The sequence below is a fragment of the Phoca vitulina genome, unplaced genomic scaffold (genome assembly GCF_004348235.1).
Source record: "Phoca vitulina isolate PV1807 unplaced genomic scaffold, GSC_HSeal_1.0 scaffold22, whole genome shotgun sequence".
In the NCBI taxonomy this organism is placed as follows: domain Eukaryota; kingdom Metazoa; phylum Chordata; class Mammalia; order Carnivora; family Phocidae; genus Phoca; species Phoca vitulina.
The window spans coordinates 33,975,346-33,995,701 of NW_022589725.1; the positions used below are offsets into that span (position 1 = coordinate 33,975,346).

General features: G+C 50.4%; 1 protein-coding gene across 1 annotated transcript; it reads right to left on the minus strand.

Moving 5' to 3' along the window:
* Window positions 1-16,778: 16,778 nt before the first annotated feature.
* FOXA2 (forkhead box A2) lies at window positions 16,779-19,944 on the minus strand. Its single transcript, XM_032420109.1, has 2 exons — window positions 19,858-19,944; window positions 16,779-18,786 (listed from the first exon to the last, which is right to left on the minus strand). Exons 1-2 carry the CDS (start codon window positions 19,942-19,944, stop codon window positions 17,479-17,481), a joined length of 1,395 nt encoding a protein of 464 aa, XP_032276000.1. The 3' UTR covers window positions 16,779-17,478.
* Window positions 19,945-20,356: the final 412 nt, after the last annotated feature.

The following is a 20,356-nucleotide window of genomic DNA, read 5'->3' on the forward strand; positions in this document are numbered from 1 at the left end:
AAGACAGCAAGTTACCGACTTTTGCTAGCTCCGGTTTTTTAAAAACCATATATCAACAGTTAAAAATCTTTAAAGGAGGAGACAAAGGGTGTAAGCAAATCCAGGAATGAGGGTGAAAACACATGTACATCGGTCTTCCTGGCTGGGGGTAAAAATGGAAAAAGACAAGCCCCCCAGGCTGTTGGCACACCACAGCTGTTAAAAGACTAACAGGGCCTGGAAAACTGAAGCAATTACATATGCATAAGGGCAGCCTGCCTTGGTATCATAAGCTACCTTATTTTCCCCTCAATAATTGCCTCATTTTTCCCTTCCAGTGTGTGCACAGCATTTGAAAAATAACCAAAGCGCACCGTGTTGTTGATCTCCATCAATGCCGAGAGACACAGCCACAAAGTCCCACTGTGTCCCTTCGCTCCAGGCTTGATGGAGAAAGAAGGAACCCATTTTACAGATGAGGAACTAAAATGTCATTCCTACCCCATGGGAAAGGCATCTAGTTTACCCTTCATAAAAGCCAAACTGCGAATGTTTTTCAAAGCAGTTGTTTTGCTTTTGGTTTTTGGCCGGCAGGGGGAGGTGAGGATGGGAACTGGGTGAAATAAGGCCCTCAATCAGAATCTCTTGCACACCCCTCTAGAACCATCCACTCAAGCTCGGTGAAGATAAAATCCCTCCTCCCAGCTCTCTGAACTGTCAACACAGAAATCCATTCCGAAGAGGGAGTGATCTAGAAAGAGAGCCAGGAGAGGGCTTTGCTGTGCTCTAAAGATGCCATAAACTTTCCACGGTACTTACAGTTTCCTTTAAGTGGTCCTAGATCAAGAACGTTGTTTTTTAAGATAAAAAAAAAAAAAATCACTGTAATTTATTCACAGTGACAGTTTGGACGGTGAATCAAATTTTCATTTTGAACACATACTGTCACTGTGGAAAAATTACTGGATTATAATACTGTGGAATGCTAGATAGAGTCTAGACATGCTGCGAGAGACCCATATAATTGCTTCTCTGTCTTCTCGTCTAAACCCGAGTTGCTCAAAACATTTTTAAATGGGGAGAACTAAATAAAAATCAGTAAAATGAAATTAACATTTGACGCATCACAAGCCGCTTTTTGCACAGGAAACTTGCCAGGAGGTGGATCTCTGTTCATTCTGTATCTGTTGCAACTTTTCTTGATTTAAAAATGTTTCAAACTTTATTCCTTAAGGATGTCCTTATTATTTAACATTAGGAACTCATTTTTTCTGCCGTGTTACTGTATACAAAGAGGACGTAATACCAAGGAAAGAAACAAATTTCTTTTGAAGAAATATGAAAGCAGTTGTTTTGTTACACAACGTAATAACAGCTTTATGACAAACTCCTTTAAAATAATATTCTTCCACAGATGGAGTGTCGGACACTCTGTTTTGCACATGACTCCAGGCTGCAATGGCAGCAATGGTGTCAAATAGGTTGATACAATGGGGGATCCATTAGAATTGAGTTAGGTGTTCAAATGTACTTTATTTTCTTTTCCACAAATTCTACAACATAGAAACACAGCCTTACAGAGAGAGGTTACTTAGTTCTCAATGAAGCCATGCTGTATTTATTAAAAAGGAACTGTCTGTTCTCTGCCCAAATGACGATTCCTTTTTGAAAGCATCACTTTAAAGTTCAAAAGAAGTATTTGCAGCCCAGCCCGGGGAATGTGTTTTACTTCCCAATTTACTCACCCTTTTAAAACGGCTAACATTGGCTGTGGACTTACTAGATAGATCGGGAAAAGCATCAAAGCATCTTTGCACACTAATTGTGAAATTATGAAGCCAAAGAACATTTTCTCTCTTTTTGCTTTCCTCTAGGAGTTAGGGAAAGAGTGAAAGGACAGCAGGAAATACACTGGAGTCTTTTGACTTTGAGGAAAGATAAGCATCCATTTCCAAGGAATTTGAAGAGTGAGAATCCTGGTCCTGAAGAATTTCAATGCCGGCTTTCCTGGAAACTTAAGCCTGATTCAAATAGCAAATACTGAGGTACAATTTCTTTACAGTTGTGAGTTTCTTTTTCCTATTGAGTAATAATAATAATAATAATAATAATGAAATTAAGAAAGGCTGGGGGGGAGAAGGGGAGCAGATTATTAGACATTTTGTTTGACATCACACAAAGTAGTTTCCCATTAATGAAGACATACCAGATTTCACAAATTCAAATGTTACTGTCTTAGCTAAAAAGTCACGCCATGCCCAAAAAACAGGCCTGAGTTGATGTGAGATTTTATAAAGATTTAGGTAAGGTAAGAGAACTTTCTGTTAAACTATGTCATGGCTTGAGGTAGAATTAAATAATGTGGTTAATTCCATGTCCGTTTGGAGCTCATTTATGTTTACATCTTTCTTCTATTTTTGCCTGCTTTCTGCAGCTTCTGTATGCACATACAGATGGTTACATTCTCATACTGGGCACCCAGAGAAGGTCACATGCTTTACATCCATGGCAATTAGTTCCCTTTTTAAAATGGAAAATGTCATTAAGTTCTTGAATAATTCAAGAGTAGAGGTCACAATACAGTGTCCCTTTTGGGGGTCTTTATGGTGCAAATGGCAAAACAAGCCGATCCTATCAGTAAGAGTAGATCTAAGGTTTACAATGTAGCTCTATTTAGTGTGACAGGAAAATTAAATTACAGGAGGCACTCATTCATTGTCACCCGTTAACAGGCTTGGGAAAATTGTGGATCCCTGGGGGCAAATCACTGACAACGTTGGAGGCAAATAAAAATATTTCATTTTACTTGGCTGCAGTTTTACTTTGCTTGGTTTTGAAAATAACAAACATAAACCCCCCCCCCACACACACACACAACTCTCCTTGGAAATAGGATCCTGAATCTCCAAAACACGACGACAACTTATGGGTAGGTTTAAAACTCTGGGGAACATGGGTTGTTTACTCAGCCATAGTTGAGCTAGTCTTGATCCAGGGGCTCCTGGAAAGGAAATAAAGTGGCAAGTTTCAAATAAAAATTGGCTTCCGCTACTTCCCACCTCGCCGCTATCAGGGTTCCTGGGACTAGACTTAACTGCGTTTCTGAAACAGGGTCCGCCCCTCAAATCTACAAGGATTTAGGAGGAAGCCCAGAGGGAGGACGGAGTGCCGCGGAGGCCACCAGTTGTCTTCCCTCCCCAGGCGACAAAAAGTCAGACCGCCCTTGGCCATCCCCGGCCTGACCACGCTTGCGTGTTCGAACTGCGGGGCGCAATGAACAACCTTGGGGTCACCGAATGAGATGAAAGTTTTTCCAAGGCACGCCAGCACATCCTAGTTGTTGCTGGCATCCCCAGCCTCCCCACAGTCCCAATTAACGGGGCTGGGCTTGACTGCCTGGGTCCTGCTCCCACTCCAGCTGGGTCCCGCTGCCACCCTTGACCCCAGGCCAGGTCCATGCAGAGCGCCGCCGGCGGTTCCACCTGCACCTCCTGCCACGCTACGCGGGCCCTGCGGGCTCTCTCCGAACGTGGCCGCCCTTGGCACCTGCTAGAGAGCGGCGGGCGCGCTGGTTTCCTCCCAGGCTGCAGGGAGATGGGGGAGGGGCGGGAGAGGAATAAAATTTGCAGGCGACCTGGGGTGGGATTGGCCCCATCTGGTGGGTTGGCCGCATAGGGTTTGTTCCCTGCGCTTTAGAACTTGGAAAAAGGCAAGAATGACCCCCCCCCCGCCCCACCCCCGGCGCCTATTGCTTCTTAGATCTCTCTCTTTCTCTTCTAAAAAATAGATTTTTGACACTTCCCTTTTTCGGCCTCCTCCACCAAGACCCTGGGAAGTCCTGCGTTAACGAAGTGAGCACAGAGAGGGGGCGAAGCAAAGAGCCACATTTCCCTGTTGCAGGCTTCCCAGATGTGGGAAAGCGCGCCCGAAGCGCGAGAAGGCTCCCGGGGCTTGGCCGGCTGCTCCGCGGACCCAGCGGCTGGGCCGCCCGCGGGGCGCTGACCCGGGGGTGCGGCGGGGGCCCCCAGCACCGCCGCTCGCTACCCTCCCGGACCCGCGCCGCCCGCGCCAGGAGCGCGCCGCTTGGTTGGCTTCGGCCGAGCAGCGGCACAGGGTTCCCCCGCCACTCGCTCATTTCGGAATTGAGGAAAGCGGGTGCCGCTCGGTTTCTGAAGCACGTCCGGTTTTAGTAACACTAAGTAAAGGGAGACAATTAATTTTTAAGAAGAAGTTCTATTCCAACGTGATCTTGATGCCTAGGACGAACGATTGATGCCTGAGCTTCAATGCATTTCTAGGAGAATTAAAGAATAAATTTCATACGGCGCGGCGGGGGCGTGGAGGGGGGACGGAGGGAGCAATTTAGGGTTTTTCATTTTCTAAACGCTTCAATTTAAGCAAACACTTGGGAGCTCCAGGCCGCTGTAATTCCAAAGACAATTTTCCCGGTTTTAATTTGATTTGCATTTTTCAACTTTGATAATATTCAATTTCATGGCTGAATACACATGTAAACACTGTTAGGTCGTGTTTTTCGCCCCTTGCACCAAACAGAATGTCGCTTGTTTCAGAGAGCCATGGTAGGTTACACCCTGCGTCCCAATATCTGCGAGTTTCTCCTGAATTATTTTTCAAAACTTAGCATGGCTTTGCCTGGGCTCCAGAGATGGTGAACTATTACAAAATATCTAAGCTACTCCCCAGGTGTGGGGAGATCTGCACAAACATTGCACAAAGGAAAGAGGTAAATAGAACAAATTCCTCTTCTACGTAGAATCTATTCCATTTTTACCCAGAGACATTTAAAAATATATTTTATTCACGGTCTTAATCCAAAAATGAGCAATCTATTTGCTACCCACAGAAATATTTTCAGTATAAATTTCATAGCTAGGAAGACAAACCTTGAGAAATACAAAGAAATCATCTTTGAAAGGAGAGATTTAATTAGCATCTTTGAGCTATTTTATCAAGCATAAAATTTAGAGGCAAATATGAAGTGAAATTAGGTAATTAGCTTTAGTCATAGCCAAGCTGGTATTTAACAAAATAACACTATCAATAACAATGAAGCTAGAATGCTGTGAGCTGCCTGTGAACAGCTACACCCAAGACCCAAGACCTAGCACAAGTGGTCGCGTCACTCTGTTATTCTTCCGTTTCTTCAGGACACAGCAAAGACTGTACATGGTGCAGAGAAATAGTTGAGCCTCGTCAAATATGCAGATGGCTTGGCATGTAATAAATATATCAAAACCCCAAGTGCATTTTATTCTCCTTCACAAAACTGTACTAGGAAAAGGGAAGGGGTTCAAAGAAATGGCATATGTTATTGCTTTGTATCTTATATAATAGCAATTATTTGCAAAAACTATCCCTCATTAAAAAAATATTTGCTTAATGTGCTTAATGTGGAAAACTCGATACTGTGAAATACATCTCTATCTGAAATCCTAAGAATTTACACACTACAATATCTGTTTTCATTTTTTTTTAAATTATTTTTCTAAAATTGGAGAGCTCATGGACAAGGTTAGGGACTTAAAAAAATAAAAGGTATTAGAGTTTTGGCATTTTGGGAAGACTAGAACCAAGAATTAGATCTGCAAGTCTTTTAAAAAAGCTTTCTGCTCGAGGCTGGCTGATATTGAAGAACTGTATGTGAAGTTGAAGTGATCTAATTTGAAATGATTTTTTCATGTGAAAGGCATTTAAACAAACAAAAAAGAATTCCATTTGAAATAGGACCGGTTTGGAAAAGAAAGTTCCTTAATTTTGAAAAACACTCTCGTTGCAGGCTGACTGTGTCTAACACCTTCAGGGAAACGGGGCTTTATTTATCATTTGATTCCTTTTTCTAAGAATTATTGAATTTTAAATGATCATTGTTTAGGATTTGCACTAATCTTTTATATTGTGATGACTGGCAATTATGTCTTTCTATTTATTTTACACAAATAGATGGCAGAGTGCACATGTTCAACACAATCACTTCAGAGCAAACCTGTTCCAACAGATAGAACTAAATGAAGGGGACCTAATTAAAACAAATGGTCTATTCAGAGAATTGCAAATTGTGGACAATAGGAAGCATCTTTCTCTTTTGCTACTAGTAATTGAGGAGCAAATGGGGATCTTGCTAAGAACCTTAAAAGTTTGATCATCAGAGTAAGTTTGCCTATTTAATTCGCCTTCCCCCCCCCCACCCCACCCAAGAGATCTATGTCCAGGACCCTGCTGCCCAGTGCAGGATTGCAGACAGGGAATCTGCCCCTCACCCCCAACTTTGTTCAGCTGGGTCTAAGCTGCAACAAGCTTATCAAAGACAACCCGGATCTCAGGCAGCACAGGGGTGGGGGAAGGGAAGCCAAGGAGGAATAGCCCAAGCAAGTCCCTGGCAAATATTTTAGCCAGGTGGGGACTTTCCGAGAGGGCAGCATAAGGGACCAAAGGCACAACCCTTTCTCAAGAGCTTTCCCTACAGATTTAGGAATTTGGGAGGCTATGTCCTTTGGGACAGATGCGAGTTCTTGGAGGAAGGTGTAGCCCTACCACCCTGAAAGACCCAGACACTGGGGGTGGGGAGGGAAGTTAGCTGAGGGTGTTTGTTATAAAGGGACAGTGGTCTGACTATCCCTTCCTGATTAACAGGAGTCTGAGGGAGGGGAGGAGTGTATGTGGCCTGTGTGTGTGTGTGTGTGTGTGGAAGCGCGCGCGCGCGCACACGACTGTGTATGAGACAGAGAGAGAAAGAGAGAGGGATTCAGCTGAATGTAAGGAAGAAATCCCGCAGTTACTTTTAGTTGTTTACTGAGCAAGGACAAAATCTAAACAGCGCTTTTCACAATCAATGAAGGGATCGCCTCGGGTTCCAGAGTTGAGCTCCCTAAATGAGTCTGGCATTCTGATAACTGCAGGTTAGCACCTGAGATCAGCTCCTTCCCACTGCTCGATGCTGGCAAGAGATAGGGAAGCATCTTGTTCACGAGCTCTGGGAAGGGAGAGGCGAGAGGGGGATTTAATTGTTTGGCTGGGTGAATCGAAATGTCCTTTTAAAGCAAAGAAATCAAGAGAGATTGGCCTTTAATTGGCAAACTGTTGGTGGGAGGGAAGTGGTCATTAAATGGAGGGTGGGCAAAATATAGATTGGATGTCTGCCCCCTGCGTGCCCCCATAAACAGCCAGAAGATTGCATTCGCCCCTTTTCCGGCAGTCTTTAGGAGGCTCCGCGCTCAACCTGACTGGGTGACTGTCACTCTGGATGCATTCTCCCCACCTCAACCTAACACCGAAAGTATCCAGTTTGGAGTGGAAATATGGTTTAATCTAGAACTGCATGCACTTCCAAGAGTCGGTTATTCCCATGCCCTAGACATCATTGTGTGTGGTACTGGCCTTAGAATCCAGTTGCCCAGAGCTTCCCCGCAAATCCCAAAATGGAAGATGCTAAGTCTGCAGGAAACCCCACACCATTAAAAACCCTGGAAACCCAGGGAACTCATCTTCCAGCAAGCTGAAAAGAAAAAAGGAGGCCTCCACTCCAAGCCTGTTTTCAGGAGGGCCCTGCTCATGCCACACTGGGTCCCCAGGGCCTAGCGCAAGCAGGTGTCAGCCACCAGCTCCTGCACACCCATGGGCCCATGTGCAGCTGCAACGTGAACACTGCCTTCTCTCAGACCGCAGGCCTACTGAGTGCTGGGCCACGTCCTATCCTCCCTCTGTGACGGAAGCAGGCCAGTCCTCCTGGGCCAGTATCCTATTCAGGGGCAAACCTCTGAGGCCGGTGTTTATCCCGATCTGCATTTGTATATATGTGAGGGGGAGGCAAGCTGTGGGGGCTGGGGCCTTGCTGTTCTTGCAGCTGGGGCAGGGGCGAGGGCAGCGCTGAAGCCCAGCTGTGGGTGGTGCGTGCATTCCAGCTGTGCTGTCACCTGTGCGGTCAGGCCACCAGGTGTGGGTCAGGGGGAGGTCAGAGGCAAGAGTCTCTCAGAACATTCCTGGCCCCTGCTCCAGAATCCCCAGTAAGGAATACCACTGGCAGCTACATCTCAAGAAATAACTTGGCCATGTGCATTGTTTAAGCCCATGTCAGGTCACTGTTTCTGCCCCTGACCTTGTTTTCTCTTCCCCGGCATGTTCTCTTTCTAATCACACCATATAAGAGCCACCTAGCTGCCGATTCCCTCCCTGTCTCCTGCCCTCCAGCATTAGCCAGCCAGAGCCTCTGCAGCTTCCACGGGGTGCAGTCCTGATTGAACCTCTCTGGCCGGCTTTGAGAAACTGTGGTCACATAGGAATACTGGGTTGCTCCAAAAGAGAAAATAAGAATCCAGCCTGATCCCAGACATAATGCATCCTAATCTCTTATAGGACAGCAGGTGGGGTCTCTGCCATCCTAGCAAGGAGGATCCATGCCTCATTCTTCTGGAGAGCTTCCTGTTTCTTTCCAGCTTTCTCCTAACATTTCAGCCTTCCTCTCTACCAACAGCAGTTCACTGTATTCTGGAGAAAGCAGCTTTCTTACTACATTGGAATCAGAGAAGTCTGTGCACAGGGTCAGAGGAGGCCACTAGAAGTTGAAAGAACATAGCGTTGCAAGACTTGAGTTCAATGCTGAGCTCTGAAATCAGAACAGGTTCCCTAACTTCTCTCCGCCCCAGGTCCATTACCCATAAATTCTGGCACCTACCAGTGGGGCATGGGGAAGCTTAAATGAGGTCATGTTCATGAAGCCACCTTGCACAGTGTCTGGCACAAGGGGGACCCTACTCATTGGTGGCTGAAGTGAATACAATTGTGATAAAGAAAAGCGAGGGGGGGATGCGTGGTGGGTGGCAGGAGCTGAGAAACACCAAGAAGGTAGGACAAAGGGCGCAAGTTTTGCCAAGAAGTTGACTCGCTTTTCTGCATAGAGGGTGAATTTTCTCAGCTAATAAGCAGTTGAAGTTACAACTCCTTTCTGTGTGTGAACAGCTCAGTTTAACGTAATTCAGAGTTGCAGGCTAAATGAAAAATATATAATGGATTGGTCTTTTTCATTTTAAAATTCTTAGATAGGGTTTTAGAGGACAGAGCAAGTAGAGATCTTGAGCAGAGGGTTGTATGTTTTTACAAAGGAGTCCACATGTTGACACCCTGATTTCTTTGCTAAAGATGCCTCTGGCCTCCATACAGAACTCCCTATGACCCAGGTCCTGCCCTGGCTGACACATCACCCTATTCCTTCACGGAAAATGACGTATAATCATCCTCTGCCCTTTCCAGTTCTCCAGCCACCCATGTCATGCCTTAACTTCTCTCAAGCCTTCTCCTCCAAACACTTCTCAGTATTATGTGTCCACTTCCAAGTAATGTGCTTTTAACAACCATGTCTTCAAATTAGCAGTGCGTGTTCTTTTTTAAGTGAGCAAAAATTTTCCAATAAAATTCATTATGTAATTATGTCTGCTTTGTGAAAAAAAAAGAGATAATGAATTGAGATCATCTTTCTAATGAAATAACAAGTCAAAATTCACACGCACATAGTCCTGTTTTGATTCGCTGGGGTCATTACCAACCCTGGTCCAAAAACATCCCTGCTTATTCTCGAACCCTGTGGTTTTATTCTTTTCAGATGAATGAAACAATAGAAAAGCTGATTTACCTATGCAGGAAGTCTCGTTCTCAACCATTGAAGCAAGCAGAAGCAGAATCCTTTCTTCAAGGAGAACTGAACCACAGCAAACAATTTCTCACTCTGAAGTTCTAATGGCAAGAATTACTCCAGGATTTCTTCCTCACACATGTTGGTGATGCTGAAATTTTCCCTCTCAGTTAATTTCATACATTAAAGTTAAATAAATATGATATTGCTGGCATGGTGTCCTGACATCAGAGGGAATGTTACTGCCTCTAATTAGCTTCAAGAGGGGGGTAAACCCCAGGCCCTTACTCCAATGAGAACGTGAGACCTCTAGTTTTGCATGAATGAAAACAACTTAATTTGTGTTGCTTCTTTTAGCAATCCAGCTATCAGTTGTGTTACCTGATAGTAAAATATCCCCCCTTCTTTGGTGGGTGGGGGCGGAGAGATAAGAAAAGGAGGAGGAAAAGAAGGAGGAGGAGGAGAAGAGGAAGAAGGAGGAGGAGGAGGAAGGGGGAGGATGAAGATGAGAAAGAGGAGAAGAAGAAGATGAGGAGAAGGAGAAGAGGAAGAAGAGGAAGGGGAAGAGGAAGAGGAAGAAGGGAGAAGTGTAAAGAGTAAGTCGTCAAAGCATTTTAATGGGACCCTGGTGAGGAGGACAGGGGCACGTGTGACCAGTTCACGTCTTGCTGGCAGTGAGCTCAGAGCTCTGAGGAACAGCCACTGATGTGAAAAATAAGAAAACTATTGGGAGGATGTGCTTGTAAAACACCCTTGCTCTCTCTACCTGGGCAGGAGAGGGACTCCGGTGGCAGCTTCTTCTGCAGGGGATAAAAGAATCTGGAATGATCCCCATGGGTGTAGGGGCTGAGGGGGAGGGGAGAATAGGAATCACCTCCAATCTGGCAATAGGGACCACGATGGAATGACAGCTTGTAAAATAAGCCTCCATCAGTCTCCCAGGAGACAGCCGGCCTCAACTTGGGTGTTCCCCGCTTGTTAGCCTCAATCATAATTGGTCTCTCCTCCCATCCCACGTTGTTGGTTTTCTGTGTGTGGCTTTTGGTGTGAGCGTGTTAGGTCATCAACAAGTACAATGGCGGGAGGGGGTGAGGGGGGACACACATGATTGTTTTAAAGAAGAAAGGAGAAAAAGGATAAGAGAGTGGGCAGGAAGGCTGTGAACAGAATGGGGAAGATGCCCCAGGATTTAGGCTTCCGAGGCAACCCCTGGAGAGCTCCAGGGTAGGGCGCTCCCTGGGAGTTTTGTCAAAGGGAGAAGAAGCCCCCTGGAGGTGGGGACCCCGCTGAGCTCCACTGGGGACGAGCATCTATTCTGTGCAATTTTTGTTTGCTTGTCTCTGGAGGTGCCTGCAACATCCTGCCCATATCCGGTGAATCTCATCAAAAAGGAGTTTTTCAAAAACTCCCAATGGTTATGGCATGCCATAGAAAGGATGTGAGTCTGAAGCCGAAGGCCTAAAGCTCAGCCCGGGGCCCTCTGGGGGCAAGCAGGCACACGAGCATGTTCCAGTCACCCTTTCTCCATCCATTTCTTTTTAAAGTTTCTCCCACTCCCCTCATGATGTTTTTTTCTCCATCCCTCATGTTTTCTTTTCTCCTCTTCTCAGAGGAAAACCAGTCCTGGGGGTAGAGGGTATGAGAAACTTGTGATCTGAACTCTGTAAAGCTGAGAGGGACACAGATACAGCACATTGGTTTTGCTCAAAGGGGCCACGTGAGGTTCTGAGAGCCTCAGATATTTACAGATATTACTGTAAGAAGAACTTTTGAGGGGGAAGAGGAAGCAACAGAAATGTAAGGAAAATCAAGTCACAAACTTTGGAAGTTTTTTCTTGTGTTTGTGTTTTTGTTTTAATTTCACTCCATCGCCCCTTGCTTGCCATGGTGCTGTGGCCAAAGCTGGTCTCCACAGCGTCCCTAGCCCAGCAAAACCATTTGGGGTCTCAAATCTTGCTCTTCTGATACAGCAGGGACAGCAAATTGGGGTTGGAGTCTCTAAGGTGCGTGCTGCGGGTGTCGTGGGGCCTCTTCTGTGCGTCAGGACTTGGTGCCTACAAGTCTGTGGGCATTGGCGGGCACCGACTGTCCTGCAATGTCCAGGCCCATGGTGGGTAGGGGACTCTGAGAATATTCCCTGTCCTATCGCCTGTGGCAGGGTGACGATTCACAGACAGAAAAGGCCCTGCCGCTTCCTCTGGACGGTTCTGGTTTATACATTCCGGAAGACTTGTCTCGGCGCACCTCGCCTTCAAAGCCGGCGGTACCTCCAGGCCCCGACGCTTAGGAGAATGCGCTGCCCCTGAGAAAACCAGTTACCCGGAGGTACCTCCAGGTACCTTCTTGAGCAAACACCTGCCCTATGCCCTATTAAGCCTCATTGTCGCTTCTCCCCGCCCCACGCCCACGTTAAAAGGCCCCCAAAGCACTGAGGACCTGCTTTTCTTTATAAAGCCGGGAGAAGGCAGGCGATAAAGATCAGGCGTTTAAATTGGCCATTTGGAAGATTACATCTCTTCAGCGACGGTCTTTCTTTCAAAACTCGCACTGAATTGAGGGCCGCGGCTACTCCGCACCCGGCTCTCAAAGGCCGGGCACCTTTTCATTCGGCCGTGAGTGGGCTGGGCTGGGTGACCGGGCGCCATCAAAGGCCCGAGGGAAGGCCGTGGGGCGACACTCGTCTAATGACAAGTAATTGACGGATTCGAGGCCGCGCATTACCAGAGGAACGGGGAGGCATTAATTATTTAAAAACGATTAGCCTAGTCGTATGTCCTGCAGGCGTTCCATCTTGTTTAGGGAAGATAACCCGCCACGAGCCGGAACCGTGGCTTTGGAGCGCAGCGGGCTCTCTGCCCAGCCCGCCGCGGGTGACGTGGACAAAGGTGCGCGGCCCGGGGCGCCAGGGAAGGCGGGGAGGGGGACCCATGCTCCCCACACAGAGATGCCCACATAACTGACACTGACAATCATAGGGACCTATTTCTGCCCTTTTGAGTTCGGGATCTGGTGATTCCGGGGCAGACGGGAAGAGCGCTTGTCTCCCCGCCTGGCGAAATACCTAGAAGTCTTCGCGGGCTTCAAACAAGGCCGGATGTCTAGCCCTTTAAAACAAACACCCTAAGGGAAATGCAAATTTCAGGGGACATCTGGTAGACCCCAGAGGAAAGACACCTTTTCAGTACCCTATACCCTGTCCTGGAAACCCGGAGTTCCCGCAGTTTCAACTGGCAGCTTTGGAACTTCTAGCTTTCCGAGTCGGCGTCTTTCCGCCGGCGCAGAAAGATGCGATTGGTTCTGTTCGGCCCTCCAAACTCCCGTCCTCCCGCACCGCAGCGCGCCCCTGCACCGGGCCAGCTTCTGGGAAAATGAGGATAAAAGGCCTAGTGGCCTATTTCTGTCTCCACCCACCCCCCACCCGGCGTCCCGCTTGTAACACCCGAAGCTCCAGAACCTGTCTGCAGCGGTGCGCGCCTGTGCGTAAAGGGCACCTGCCGCTTCTTGCAGCGAGAAAGAAAGTTTACTCCTTTCTCGGAAAGGCCTTGTCCCTCCCCTGATGGCCTCGTGGCGTCGACTCCCACTACTGCCCGATTTAGGGACTTTGGGCAAAAGCCTAGACCAGACTGGAACCCGTACGCCCAGGGATTGGGGGGGAGGGCTTCGCCACTCTCGGGCCTCTGTCCCCGCAGCCACCCGGTACCAGCACGCCGTTTTCCGCGGCACCCACCCCAGACTCTGAGGCCAAGGGCGTTCCCCCCACCCCCACCCTCTCACTGTCCTTAGGAAACGCGAGGCCGTCGGATCGAATCTACAGCCCAGAGGCGCTGCAGGAGCCTGGCTTCCCGTAGCTTCGGGGCCCCACCAAGCTCTCTATGCTCAGAACCCAGACTGAGTCTGTTTGCAACTCTTCGCCCCCTTATCCACCCACACCTTGCATTCTCAGAAATCCCCGAAAAAAAGACCACCTCCCAAACTCCAGGTTTCTTCACTGACTTAGCTTCTCACTCCCTACATCGCAACCCCACCTCGCAACCCCTCGCGTTGGAGCCCTTCGAAGGGAAAGGGACTGGCTGGGGGAGGGGAGGCGCGCGGACGGGAATGGGGGGCGGACGCTGCCCAGGGGACCTGGTTATGGCCCCAGAGTGGGCGCGCTCCCTACCTGCGGTGCGGCGGGCGGGCGGCAGAGCGTCCAGCGCGCGGAGGGAGGCGGCCGACTGCTCCGAGCCGAGGCATCTCCGCATTTATTTGAGCTCAAACCGAGCGACTGTTGACTTTAGCACACAAAGCAAAGATTTCACTGCCCGCTAGTTTAAAAATGAATATTTTACCAAGATATCGATCAGCGTTATAAAATTCAGTTAAGTACAATGGGATCCTAGCAAAAAAAAAAAAAAAAAAAAAAAGAATAATAAAGGAGGGGGAGGCAATATAATATCTGTGCAAATTTGCTGAAGTGTGACGTGGCATGGAAAGTTTACCCTCCTGGAATTCGGATCTAGAATGTTTTTTTCGGTTGTTTACTGACTTTGTTTATTCACAGATCACGGTTGCTTAAACCGACGCGCGGACGGCGCGGGGGGAAAAGGAAGAAAAAGAGAGGGAGGAAAAAAGAAACGCCGCACCCTACAATACTTAAAGAGTTGGGGAAAGCGGGCGGAGGACGATCTGTGAGCTAGAGAGCTTGGAGCCCGGCTGGGGGAGGGGTCTGAGGCGGGCGGGGAGGGGGGGCGGTGTGTGTGAAAGACACAAGAAGCGCAGAAAAGCCTCCGAAAGCGCCCGGCTCCCCGACATCCTTTTTATGTATTCGGACAGAACTATATCTTATCGGCCGGGATCAGTGGAGGGGGGGAGCGCTAAGTAGTTTAAAACGACCCTCGCACAATGGGCGTGCGATACGAAACATAGCAGGTTAGGGCAGCGCTTTCAGTCTCCATTGTCCCCCACTCGGCCCCCGGCCCTGCCTCTCGGCTCCTTCGCCACGGGAGCCTTTTATGTGATAATGAAACACATTTCAGGCCGGGCTCACGACGTGTGTGTCCTTGCCAGGGGGAGAGACGGGCCTGATTGCTGGCTGCGGCCTCCGGATCCCCCCCACCCCCACCCCGCCCCAATTTCTCTTCCTTGTGTTCCTGGGACAATGGGGCCTGTTAAAAAGGGGTTTGGGGAGGGGGGGGGGGGGGGACGTGAGGGGAGGGCAAACCCCCTCAAGCGCGTGGGAAGGCCTGGGCTTGAGGAGGCAGAGACCCCGCAAGGTGGCAGAGGGCGAAGCGGGGGAGGGGGGGTCTCCAGGGTTGAGGCGAACCTGGGACACTCCAGGTTTGGATGGTCAATAAGCCCAAAAATCTAGTCCCTGAAAACAGGGTCCTGGGCTGTGAAACTTTGACACAAAAAAGTCCCGGCTTCAGAAGCCTGCGGAGAATAACCGCCCACCTTAAGACAGCTGTGCATGGTCCATCCCTAAATCTGCGGGGACACTGGCTCCTGCCCTCGCCCCGCCAGCTTGTAGGCCCGCACATGCCCCAGGCAAAGTCAAAACCGGGCCCCCTTTGCGCACCCAGGCCGCGCTTCGCTTCTGGGGTCTCCAGTTCGGTTGGCTGCCTATTTAGGGAGGCTACGCCATCTGTAGGGAGATACAGCAAGATTTGTAAAAATCTATTCTGGGTCTTTCTTTATACTTTTGGATTTTTCTTTTAAGGCTCACAAAATACCTCCTCAGACCTTTTGGCCCTGCAATCCTGGCTCCCCAACCTGGGCTAACTGAACGCTGTCCAAAGGCTGCGGTGTTTGTGGGGAGGCGGAGTAAGCACATCTGCGGACCCTGGGCTCTCACCACTGGCCAGAGTCACTGGACAAGCAGCGCAAGATACCCCCTTATCTCCACCTCATCCCCAAATATACCTTATTTTTAAAAAGGAAGCTTGGACCATCACCCTGAGCGATCCCTTTAAACACCAATTACAGGAGAAAGTCTGTTTCTCCAGATCAGGTGCTGGAGCGGGAGGAGGTGGTCCCAGAAGCCTCACGGCTCTCTGGCTATAGCTAGGACTGCCGAGGCTGTGCAGAACACCTAAGTGAAGGAGGAGGGTAGGATAGGGTGGTGGAGTGTAGACAGAGACCTGAGGCTGTAGGATCCAGGCAGAGTTCCAATTCCACAGGAGGGTAAAGGGGTGCCAGAGAAGCAGAGATGAAAGTGCTGCACCAGGAATTTGCAAATCCAGTCTGGGTTCACTGACTTGAAGGGAGGCCTAAGATTGGAAATACAGTAAAATCCAGGCTTCTCCCTAGAGAAGTCGGCCCCCTGGGGCCCAAGAGACATCAACTACATTGTACCTTCACATGACCCAGATGGGAAATTAAGATACATAGTTTTCTCCCTACTTTAAAGCTAAACCTGCATCAAACCCAGGGAATGGTCTACCTTGGATCTGTGTGTTTCATTGTGTGTAAAGATAAACTCAAAACTCCAAAAGTGGGGTGCCTGGGTGGCTCAGTCATTGAGTGTCTGCCTTCCGCTCAGGTCATGGTCCCAGGGTCCTGGGATCGAGCCCCACATCTGGCTCCCTGCTCCGCGGGAAGCCTGCTTCTCCCTTTCCCACTCCCCTGCTTGTGTTCTCTCTCTCGCTGTGTCTCTCTCTGTCAAATAAATAAATAAAAATCTTTAAAAAAAACCTCCAAAAGTAATCATAAATAATATCAATTTCTATTTAATGATGTGCTTGCTTAAGTGTTTAGGGGGAAGTGTACTGATGTCTGAAATTTACTTTGCAATGCGTTTAGGTCTATGGCCATATCACTCTGAATGCGCTTGATAGCATCTGAAATGCATTTAGAAAAAATAACCTGAATTGACAAACGGAGGTGTAGATAGCTGGACAGATATGTGATATAACAAGTATAGTGAAACAATAACTGTTGGATCTGGGCAATGGGTACGTGTGTTTTCTGTAAAATCTGTTCAACTTCAGTATGTCTGACAGTTTCAATAATAAAATGTTAAAATAACAACCATCATGCCCTCCCTTCACCAAAATAAAATGAAATCTGCAACCAGCCAGGATCCCCTTCCCCACACTTTTAAATAATTTCTGGACCTGTTTATTTTTCAAGTCAGGCAAAGGGAAAAAAAATCTTGAAGATTCAAGGGGTAAAACTGGCAATAACACTTTAATATAGATTTGTGGAACTCTGGCCCTTTCAGCCAGAACACACATTTATAAGCCATAAATAAAACACGCAGAAACCATAAATTAATCAGACCCGAGACCTGGATTTCACCGTGTCAAGAATGGGAATGCATTTTTTTTTTTCTTTTCTTGGTCATTTACAACAGACCCTTACATTTTTTTTTTCTTTTTAAACAATAGTACAACTCTGCTTCTCTGTTAAAACTACATGGTTTTACACTGAGTCACTCACAAAAGTTTGTGGGTTTTTTTGTTTTTGTTTTTTTTGTTGTTTTTTGTTTTTTAATAAAGTAAGACTTCCCTGCAACAGCAGCAATGGAGGAGAAAGACAACAACAAAAAATCAGAACTCTCAAATGCTTAAAGAAGCAGGCGTCTACACAGTAGTGGAAACCGGAGGCTTTTTGCTCTTTTCTTCCTCTTTTCTGTTTGTTTGTTTGTTTTTGACTATTTCTCTTTTTGCCTTCCCTCCTTATATAGAATAACAGATATCAGTGTGGCCCCTCTGTTTGGGAGGGAGAGCTGCCGAAGGTGAGGGGAGACTGCTGTCCTGGGGGTGGGGATGTAATGGATTTCTTCTCCCTTGGATCTCTCTAACACCCCTTCCTCAAACTCTCCGCCCCACTTCCTCTCTCTTGTCCTTGTCCCGGGCTAGCCCGCTCCAGCCGTCTTCTTAAGAGGAGTTCATTATGGGCCGGGAGTACACTCCCTGGTAGTAGGAGGTGTCTGCGGCCAGGGGCGAGGCGTCCAGGCCCGCTTTGTTCGTGACCGGGCCCATGGCCAGGCTACCCGGCATTGGGGAACCGTAGCCAGGGTAGTGCATCACCTGTTCGTAGGCCTTGAGGTCCATTTTGTGGGGCTGGTGGTGGTGGTGGCTGTGGTGGTGTTGCTGCTCCGAGGACATGAGGTTGTTGATGGAGAAGGGGTGGTTGAAGGCGTAGTGGTGCTCCGGCTTAAGATGGGCCTCGGGCGGCAGGCCTGGGTGATGGGGGGGCCCTAGCAGGTGGGCCGCCGCCTGCTGCTGCTGCTGCCCCGGCGACGGCGCCGGCTCCGGGGGGCTCAGGGCCGCGGCCGGAGTCCCCTTCAGCTCCCCCAGGGCCCCTCGCTTGTGCTCCTGGCACGGAGAGGCGCTCGAGTGGGGCGACTCAGTGCCCGCCGGAGTCTCGGAGGCCGGCCCGGGGGCCTCCCCGAGCTGGCCCTGCGAGGTCTGGGCCCCCGCGGCCCCCTTCTTGCCACCGCCCGTGGCGCCTGAGGCTTCCTTCAGGGCCAGCTGCTTCTCACACTTGAAGCGTTTCTGGCGGCGCAAGTAGCACCCGTTCTCGAACATGTTGCCCGAGTCGGGGTGCAGGGTCCAGAAGGAGCCCTTGCCGGGCTTGTCGGGCGAGCGGGGCACCTTGAGGAAACAGTCGTTGAAAGACAGCGAGTGGCGGATAGAGTTCTGCCAGCGCTGCTGGTTCTGCCGGTAGAAGGGGAAGAGGTCCATGATCCACTGGTAGATCTCGCTCAGCGTCAGCATCTTGTTGGGGCTCTGCTGGATGGCCATGGTGATGAGCGAGATGTAGGAGTAGGGCGGCTTGGCGTGCGTGTAGCTGCGCCGGTACGTCTTGGGGTCGCGCGCGCGGCTCAGGCCTGCCTGCCCGTACATGGGGCTCATGGAGTTCATGTTGGCATAGGGGGTCAGGCCGCCCATGGCCCCGGCCGCCTGTCCCCCGAGAGGGCTGAGGCTGGGACTCAGGTGCGGCCCCATGCCCGCCACGCCGGCCGCCCCGGCTGAGCCGCCCATGCTCGCCATGGCGCCCGCACCGGGGGACATGCCGGCCAGGGACGGGCTCATGCCCGCGCCCACGTACGAGGACATGTTCATGGAGCCGGCGCTCATGTTGCCGGAGCCGCTGCCCATGGCGGCCGCGGACATGCTCATGTACGTGTTCATGCCGTTCATCCCCAGGCCGGCGTTCATGTTGCTCACGGAGGAGTAGCCCTGCGGACAGAGCCCAGGGAGGGAGGCGCACAGGGTTAGCACCGAAACTAGAGCGTGCCCTGACCTCCTACCCACCGGGCTAGCCCAGGCCCCCGCCTGCGGGGAGGTCTCTGGAGAGTCCTTCCCTCTCCTGCCCCGCCCCCCCCCCGCTGCCCGGGACACCAAGTCCGTTTCACCCGGAGCGCGCCGGGCTCTCCCTGGAGGAGGTGACAAGCAGGCTGCGGCAGTTTGCATGGGGCCGGATCCTAGCCCTTCTGTTCCGTGCTCGGATTCTAAAGCAAGGGTCCCCCGGAGTACCCCTAAGCCAGGCACCCCAAATGCATCTCCTTTCCCCAACTCTCACGCCAGCACACCGAGTCCGCGCCGCGGCCTCGGATGCCACCTCCGACCCTAGTGAACAACCTGTGGGTCACAGCCTAGGGCGCCCCGGCGGCCTCAAGCGGAGATTGTCCCAGGGTCCTCTCTGTTCATCCTTTCTCTCTCTCTCTCTCTCTCTCTCTCTCTCTCTCGGGACCCCATCCTTGGCCCCAGGGGAACCAAAACCCAGTGCCTGCGCAGAGTCTGGGGCCAGCTGGAGGCACTGAGTGGAGGGGCAGGGAGGAGACCGAGAACTGAACTACGAGGAGACCGAGAACTGAACTACACGCGGCTGGGCTTTGCAGCCACAAACTTCCTTTCTCTTTGTCCCTAGTTTTTGAATCTGCCTCTACCTCAGCCCCCAACTCCTACCCACCTTCTCTCCAGCTCCCCACCCCCTCGCCGGCCGACCTCCCACCCCTCCCCAGCCGCGCGCTGCCAAACATAACTCTGTTAGGATAGTGCGTGGCTCGGCCACGAAGAGGATTTGGAGGCGCCGCAAGTCAATATTTGATCACAAAGTTAATATTATCTCAAGGCTAACAGTGTGTCGTATAAAAAAGAGACCCATTTGAGTCGAAGGAGGGTGGAAAAGGCGGCTGCCCAGAGCGGCTGGGGGTGGGGGGCGGGTGCCGGCGAGGGAAGCGGTCCTGAGGTTGGGGAACAGTGCGAACGCCACCACCCCACTTCCCCCTGGAAAAGGCGAGTGCCTACCTCCGGCTCGGCATAGTAGCTGCTCCAGTCGGACGGCTCGTGCCCTTCCATCTTCACCGCTCCCAGCATACTGGAAGCCGAGTGCATGGCAGTTTAAAATTTAACAGCCACAACAAACGACCAGCAATCACCCCCCACCCCCACCCTCTTTAAAAAAAAAAAAAAAGTCAGCCAAGGCACGGTCCCCTCCCTCCCTCTCTCGCACTCCCTCTCTCCGGTTCCACTCCCTCTCTCTCCCTTGGCCGGCCGGAGGCGGTAGTTGGAATGGGCGGGAGGGGTCAGCCACGGGAGGAGGGGGCCAAGGATGGGAGGAGGCCCGACCCGAGCCCCGCTGTAGGGAGCGCCCGCCGCCCGCCGCCGCCGCCGCCGCGCTTGCGGGCTGCTGGGCGGAGGCCGAGGTTGGCAGTGCGAGCTGCCCGGAGGCGGCGGGAAGCGCGCGGCGCGGGGGCGGGTGGGGGGGTGGAAAGAGGGAGGAGGAGAAGAGGAGGAGGAGGTGGAG

Excerpts from the sequence above, each read along its gene's own strand:
- FOXA2 (XM_032420109.1), bottom strand. The coding sequence starts at position 19,944 with ATGCACTCGGCTTCCAGTATGCTGGGAGCGGTGAAGATGGAAGGGCAC. Across the intron at positions 18,787-19,857 it reads GCTACTATGCCGAGCCGGAG|GGCTACTCCTCCGTGAGCAA; the intron begins GTAGGCACTCGC and ends CTCTGTCCGCAG.